This window comes from Rattus norvegicus, chromosome 6, assembly GCF_036323735.1.
Source record: "Rattus norvegicus strain BN/NHsdMcwi chromosome 6, GRCr8, whole genome shotgun sequence".
Taxonomy (NCBI): domain Eukaryota; kingdom Metazoa; phylum Chordata; class Mammalia; order Rodentia; family Muridae; genus Rattus; species Rattus norvegicus.
In genome coordinates this window covers 139,941,227-139,949,931 of record NC_086024.1, presented here as the reverse complement: position 1 = coordinate 139,949,931, position 8,705 = coordinate 139,941,227, and the positions used below count along the sequence as shown (strand labels likewise).

The 8,705-nt window shown below is 38.2% G+C and overlaps 1 gene segment (V, D, J or C); it reads left to right on the top strand.

The window, feature by feature from the left end:
• The first annotated feature begins 277 nt into the window (after positions 1–277).
• Positions 278–7,344, top strand: LOC120103436 (immunoglobulin epsilon heavy chain-like). The segment is given in 3 exon segments: positions 278–405; positions 487–1,000; positions 7,233–7,344. Coding segments are annotated over 3 exon segments (672 nt in total).
• The last annotated feature ends 1,361 nt before the right edge of the window (positions 7,345–8,705 follow it).

The window sequence follows — 8,705 nt, the reverse complement described above, 5'->3', positions numbered from 1 at the left end:
GGACCCCGATCTCCCTGCACATCATGAATGTGGGTTCATTTACTATAAATTTTCGCATTTTTTTTCTAGACCTTAACAGTGTGAATCATATAACTTTCCTGTTTATCCATAATTTGAACTCCAGACAGTCACAGAATAAGGTTTCTTATTTCCTCTCCAGGTGCTCTAAAAACCACAAAACCACAAGGTAAATTTTTCTCAAAAAAAAAAAAAGAATAACTGGAAACCTTGCCCAGGGCTTCCTTTTATCCTCTCAGAAACCTCCCTCAATGCAAAGCAGTCCTCAGACTCAGGATAAAAGCCTAGGCCTAGCTGAGACACCTCATCCTCTTCTCATTAGAGGCTGGCTACATTTGAGCATGGCTATCCTGGTGCTGCTTCTCTGCCTGGTGACCATTCCACACTGTAAGTGTTTCAGGGTTTCAGAAGAGGGACTCAGACATGACAGCTAGATATATGACTAATGGTGATGTCGCTTGTCCACAGCTGTCTTGTCCCAGGTGCAGCTGAAGGAGACAGGACCTGGCCTGGTGCAACCAACACAGACCCTGTCCATCACATGTACTGTTTCTGGGTTCTCATTAACCAGCTATTATATGCAGTGGGTTCGCCAGACTCCAGGAAAGGGACTAGAATGGATGGGATTTATACGGAGTGGTGGAAGCACAGAGTATAATTCAGAGTTCAAATCCCGACTTAGCATCAGCAGGGACACCTCCAAGAACCAAGTTTTCTTAAAAATGAACAGTCTGAAAACAGAGGACACAGGCGTGTACTACTGTGCCAGAGACACAGTGAGGGAAGTCCAGTGTGAACTTGCACAAAATCCCCCTTACAAGGATTCCTATAACCAGCAGGGGGCGCTGCAGACCAACATATTCATTCCAGGATCATTTCAGAATTTAAGAAGTTTTAGGCTATGTTGCATGGGCCTTTGTTTTAATGTTAAAATGTGGACTCTTCTTCTACCATGGAAATTCTCTAGAGTCTTCTCTTCAGTGTCATGTTCTATAAAAGATCTTGTTAATTCACACAATAGAAGAATTTTTAAATGGTTCTATAATAAAACAATATTTAATGAGAACAAGTTATTGAACTGATATTTATAAAGACACTCTTTGGAACCTTGTGTGGGTGAGTATAACCAGGGAGATTTCATAATATACTTTATCTCATATGACTACCCTTTAAGTAACATTTTTACTGTTTACAAAATGATGTTTAAATTAAATGTATTCATCTTCCATAACATGAAGTTTTCAAAAAAATCCACAATTTAATGGTGACACATTTATCATTCTAAGTCATAAGATCTACAACCCATATATAAGGAACATAATGTGCTGCCATTAACTGTGGCCAACTCACATATATAATATTATTGAAATAATCCTTCCCAACTACCTGACTAGTCTTCTCATTCTACACTGCCAAATCTATGATGAGCCTACCATTATTCATTTTGCATGAGATCAGTTTATTTGTATTCCAGTTGATATGATTGTGCTATGAAATTAGACTCCAGTGAATCAAATAGCCCTATTAAAATATGGGGTTCAGAGGTAAATAAATAATTACCAACTGAGGAATATTGAATAGTTGAGAAGGACCTAAAAAATGTTCAACATCCTCAGTCATCAGAGAAATGCAAAGCAAAACAAACCTGAGATTCCAACTCACACCAGTCATTATAACTAAAGTTAATTCTCAGGTGACAGCAGATGCTGGCCAGGATGTGGAGAAAGAGGAAAACTTCTCCATTGTTTGTGGGATTGCAAGCTAGTACATCCCCCGTTGAAATCACTCTTGCAGTTCCTCTGAAAATCGGACATAATACTACATGAGGACCCATCCATGAAACTCTTGGGCACACACCCTAATGCTCCTATGAAATAAAACAAGACACGTGCTCACCATGTCCATAGCAGCCTTAAGAATAATAGTCAGAAGCTGGAAAGAACCCAGATGTACTTTAACAGAGGAATGCATACAGAAAATATGGTGCATTTAAACAATGGAGTACTACTCAGCTATTAAAAATTGCTTCATGAAATTCTTAGGCAAATGGATGAAAATAGAAAATATGATCCTGAGTGAGGTAATCAATCCAAAAAGAACACACATGGTATATACTCACTGATAAGTGGATATTAGCCCTAAAGTTCAGAGTAACCAAGATACAATTTACAGAACACAAGTAGCTCAAGTTGAAGGAAGACCAAGGTGCGGAAATTCAGTCCTCTTGAAAGGGGGAACAAAGTACACCCAGCAGGAAATACAGAGGCAAATTGTGGAGCAGAGACTGAAGGAAAGGCCATGCAGAGACTGTCTAACCTGGAAATCTATCCCATATACAGTCAGCAAAGTCAGACACTGTACATGTATGTGTATATGTATACACACACACACACACACACACACACACACGTCAGGAGACATCCATATATGGCTCCTGCCAAGAAAAACTTCCTGTTCTTGGCATCCTCAATAGAGTCTTGGGTTTGATACATATATATGTAGTCAGAACACGTTGTATAAAGCCAAAATCTCTGATCACCATAAAGATAGAATTTAAATCCAAAATTCTACATTGATTGTAACAAATGGTGTGAAATCCATTTAAAAGGAAAGAATAAAAACAAGTGTTATAACTATGGAGTAAAATTAGACACTGTTCCATGTAATGGAAGCATGGTTTTACAATATTGGAAAATAGTTTGGACCACATGCAACATACTACAGGGAAACCATATGACAGTATACAAGGAAAATAACATCTCATTTAAATTGTACTTTGGCTACTACATTTCCTGATCCTGCTATTCCACTATTTCTCAGTGAATCTCTCTGTGGAGGTCTGCACTCTGTACTCTTATAAGGATACCCTCATTGAATTGTGTTTCTATTTCTTACATCTCTTTGGTCCTTCTCTTATGTGTTCCCAGCCTGGACTTGTCCATGAGAATTATGAAAATAGAGTAATATAAGTCATTTCCTTAAAAATGAAGATAAATTGGATGTCCTGGAAGGTTCTTAGCCAACTTCAGACAAACTGGAATCATCTGAGAAAGGAATCCTTAATTAAGAAAATACCTTCATGAGATCTGGCTGTGTACAAGCCTATGAGGCACTTTCTTCAGTAATGATGAAGATGCAAAGGCTTAGTCCATTATGGACATGGTAAAGTTGTAGGTTTTTATAAGAAAAAAAAATAAACTCCTGGATTCCATAAGAATGAAGGATGAGCAAGCAATGCATAAGAAACCTTCCTTGTTACAAGTCCTTATACAAGTTCCCAGGACAAAGCATGGCCCATATTAGATCTGGATTGAAATAGATTGAATGTCTCAAATCTAGAGATAAGATACATATTTAATGAATATATGAATAGACATACATCTTGCCACATAAAATTAAACACAAGTCCCTAAAAAGGTATGCTCTTCGTTTTTGGTTGATAGTCAAACTGACAGCAAAAAATAGCCATCACAGTGGGCATATAATGTTCTGCATAAAGTAATATGTACACCTTGATGAGGGTGCAGGTGAGTAAGTTGCCACAAAATCAATGCAGTGTAAGATCATAAAACATTAATTGCTTCCCAAAGCGACTGTACACACTCCCTTATCTGATTGTCTCAGCCATTTGAAGTCATGTGTACTGACAACAGTCATGCCTTCTAGATTACGTCACCTGTTGTTCATGGGATACTGGCTGCTTCACTTAGGTCAGATGTTGACTGTGTTTTCTAATGGAAGCAGAATTGCCCAGTCTCGATGTTTCCACACTCATGGATTTTTTTCTTCCCCCAGGATCTCTTACTCCTCCTGCTTGTTACTGCAGGTGTGGGGAATCTATTATGCAGCATCATTTTATATCTCACTGTCTTAAAACTCACCAGAAAGTTTGCCTTTTAATAAAATCATTTTTTACAGAGAGAAGAAAGTATATTATCATAAATATTCCCACCCTCCAACTATTAGGAACCATTCAAAATCTCATAGGCTACAAAGGCTCAGGTAAAACATTTTTAATTCCCCAGTACTCCTTGACAATATGGAATCCCCAAATCATCTTCTACCCTTCTACCTATTACCTTGCACTGCTCCTGGTATCTTTTTCTAAGCACTAGCCAAATTCCAACTACAGATTATCAGGGGCTGTCCTTTGTCCCAAAAAGTGAGGAAATCAATAGGATGACCTTGAATATTTAACTCCCAGAGAATCTCCCCTATTAAATAAACTTAGAGCCCCACCTTACACCGTCCACGTTTTCTGTGAATCTTCTCTCTACCCTCTAAGTCACCATTTCTACTACTATGCTTTCTGCATGGCTGGGACCTTCCAGTTGCCCCATCATGATAGAAGGTCCAAATAGTAACTTTGAACCTTTGAAGACTTTGAGTCTCTGCATCTGTTTTGGCCAACTGCTGTGTGGTGCCTCTCAAAGGACAGCTATGCTAGGCTCCTGTCAGCAGGCATCACAGTATCATTATTAGTGTCAGGTATTGGTTCTTGCGCATGGGATGGGTCAGTTTAGACCAGGTATGGGTTAGCCATTGCTTCAACCCCTGCTCCATATTTGTTCTTTAAATCTGAGCTACCTCTACATATCACATTTAGGTATTCTCAAAACAAATATAGTGCTTAGTAATCTTTGAAGAATCCACGTTTATTTGTTTCTCCTTTTCATATGACATTTGTGTGTGTTTGTTTATTACAGGAGTTCTCTATCTGCAGATTTGTGTGTGTGTGTGTGTGTGTGTGTGTGTGTGTGTGTGTGTGTGTACTAGTTGACAGAAGATGCCTTCCTCTGTCAATCAGTACAGTATTTTTAGACATTACCTTACCAGGTGTTTACCTTGTTAAATAATGGACCCTAGTAATCATATTTCCACTGTTAGATAACTGGGATGGAGGGGGGGATTTTGAAATGGGCTAAAATCCAAGGGCAATGGAAATTCCCTGAAATCAATAAGGGTAACCATAGCTAAGACTCTGATCAATAGGTGATATGGGGTCTCAAGCATCTATCTCATAAAAAAGGCATAATTTACAGTTGAAGGAAAGATACATCAAACTAGCCACAAAACACTAGACACAAAACTTGCCCTACATACAGGATGTTCAGAGATAATGTTAAATAAGAATACAGGTGAATGGACAACTAATGACTGGCCTAAATTGAGACCCATGCCATCAGAGATATAGATCATCCCTGACACTAATAATGATTTTCTTCTATAACTGTGGAAAGTAGTATGGCATAAATATCATGTCAGACGTTTTACTCCGTAGCAGATATAAACCAATGGAAAGACCTATAACCAAACATTAGGAAGAGATTGTGCATTGATTTTTTTGCGCTGGGGTGGGAGGAAATTTAATGAATCAGAAAGATCAAATACAGCTCAAGAAAATTACCGAATCAAATAACATCATCCCATGGGTAATCACAGAGACTTGAACACTTACAAGAGTGCATTCATAAGATAGTCCTAGGCCCTCTACACGTATGAAAGAGATGTGCCACTTAGTCTTCATGTGGGTTCCCAAACCACAGGTTCTGGGGCTGTCTTTGATTCTATTGCCTGATTTGGATTCCTTTCACACAAAGTGTACTTCTTTTCTACACTCGGTAGGAGAAGATGAGACTAGTAGTACTGCAAGTTGATAGACCAAGGGAAGTTGATATCCATAGAGAACTATCATTCTCTGAGGAGAAAGGAAGGGACAGACTGGAGAAGATGGGGGAGAAGAAAGAAGGAAAAATTTCATCAGGATTAAAGTAAATAAATAATTTAATGAAAAATGTAAACAATAAAATATTATTACCCATAAAAAGGACCTATGAAATTATAGTTTACATGTATACTAGACAAAATGTGTTGACTGGGCAAACACTTAAGAATAGATATCTGCCTCACAAATTGAAGGTATCTGCAATTAAAATGTGACTCTGCCATGAATTCCTTACGTTTTTAAAGGGAACTTAATTGGTGACTACCTTCTACTGGGTTTGAAAAAGAAAATCTAAGTGGCATAAGATTACAGTACACTATGCAAACAATCTAAAATTAACCAGACAGGAAAAGGTATCCTAGCATTTAATCAAATGCGTTACTTATAGTAATTATGATTATATGTTTGTATGTTGACAACATAAACACAGTCTCAAGAACCTGGTAAAAAGATTCAAAAATAAAATGGGAGAGGACTTTAAGGAATAAATGGATAATATGAGGATGCCCAACAAACAAATTTGACTCAAAGACAAATTTGTCTCTATAGCAAACACTGAGTGTTAGACAGACAGAGATTGGGAATGTCCTAGGTGCAAGCTTCCATAAGACCTGAGGACAGCCTGCTGTCATAATTAAGGCAAATTCTAAATATTCTGAGAAGAGAATGCATTCTGCTACCATAATAATGGAGGTGTATCCCTGTCTAAGTGCCACAAGGTGGAAATACATACAGAGGAACAGCCAACAGTTGGAAAAACTAAGGTCTTAGGTAGAAATACAATTATGTGTGGTGCTACTTAATTACAAATGTATACTAGGACACGTGACAGTATGAAAACAAAGCATGTTTATGCACATGCCCCAAAAAAGCCTAAATGGAGTGTGGTGAAATTTTACCCAAAAGTCTGAATATGAAACCTCAATACTTTGTCAAACTCTGTAACATAAATCAGTGTCTTTGATGTAATATAGGTAGATAGATAGATAGATAGATAGATAGATAGATAGATAGATAGATAGATACACACAAACACACAAACACACAAACATCACATGTATATAATAATATATACATTTGTATATTCAGGAAGTTGTGCAAATAATGCTTCTTCATATCCATGAAAACCAGCTCTGACCTGATTCTTTACCTGTATCAGAGGAGCCCAGTCCTGGATTTTGAGGTCCTCACATTCAGTGATACTAAAAGCACTGGCTATGGAATTTGGGATCAGCTTAGTTTTCTTTGTCTTTATTTGAAAGTTAATATGTAGAGATAAGATTCTCAATGATATGTGCACATGAGAAATAAAAAAAAAACTGCCCTGTTTCGTTATTTTGTTTTGCTTTTTATTGGCAGTTTTCTAAACAGCACTCTCTGTTTGCAGGTGTCCAGTGTGAGGTGCAACTGCTGGAATCTGTGGGAGGTGTAGTGCAGCCTGAAAGTTCACTGAAACTTTCCAGTGCACCCTCTCTGGATTCACTTTCAGTTACTATTGGATGGCCTGGGTCTGCCAAGCTCCAGAGAAGGGTCTGGAGTTTGTAGCATTAATTAGTAATGACGACAGTAGTGCCTACTATGAAGACACTGTGAATGGTTGATTCACAATCTCCAGAGACAATGCCAAGACACACTGTATCTGCAAATGAGCAGTCTGAGGTCTGAGGACACAGCCATGTATTACAGTTCAGTACACCCAGTACGTGAATGTTAACATGAGCTCAAACACAAACCTCCTAAGGGGCATTCGGGATCAGAATGGGATACAGAGAGCACACATACCCCTTAGTTACAGAGGTTATGGTTTATTCAGAAAGATCTGAGGAAAGACATGGCTGGAATCTTCTGTGTCTAGGTTGTGTTTCTATAGGGATTCACTCTACAAGTACATTGTGTAGTAACTCTTGAAATATAAAAATAAGTTTATTAAATTTTTGTGTCCTGCACTATATGTGTTTTGAATTAATTTATATATTATAGTATTTCTGCCTCTTTTTTAAATTATGTCTGAGTTTATTTGTCTCTCTGTCTCTTTGCTGTTCTGCTCATGTCTGTCTCTCTCTCCCTGTCTCTCTCTCTCTTTGTCTTTCCCTCTCTCACTCTGAGGGGCTGAGCGTGACTGTGTGTGTGAATGTGTACACTCACATGTGTTCTATGAATTTACACACTAACTTTGAAGAAAAGTTCATCACGTGGACTGGATATTTCCATGAAAATCAAACCCACCTCTGTTTGTAGTGAATGATAACTACACAGAGATACTTGTACTTCTGTGGAAAGAATATGAAGCACAATGTTATATAAAGAGCCCCATTATAGATAACTTTTATTTTTTTCACTTTACTGCATACTTAATGCATTCACATTTAAAATGTCATTCCCATTCCCATTTCTCCCGTCTCCCTTATTCCTCCTGCTACTTCTACAAATATGTTCTCCCCAAAACACACTCCCACCTCACCAACCTGTCATTCCCCTAAACTGGGAAAATGAGCCTTCATAGGACCAAGGGCTTCTCCTCCTATTGATGCCAGAAAATGTCTTATTCTGCTATAAATGCAGGTGGAGTCATGGTTCCCTCCATGTGCGCTATTTGTTGGTGGTTTAGTCCCTGGGAGCTCTTGTGGGTCTGGTTATTTGATATTGTTGTTCTTCCTATGGGGTGGCAAACCTCTACAGCTCCTCCAGTCCTTTTTCGAACTTCTCCATTGGGGGACGCCATGTTCAGTCTGATTAGCTATCATGTTAAAGCAAGCCTTGGAACACAAAAAAAAAAAAAAAAAGAAGAAAAAATGACATTAAATCCAATCATATAAAAATTATAGTTTTTGTAAAAATGAATGAATCAATCCATTTGTAAAATAAAGGAAAATATGCCCACATCCCTGGCCCAAGAGGAAACTGTATACAGCCTCTGGGAACTGGAAGATAGCGGCACTGGAGCTGCAGGTCCCCCACACTC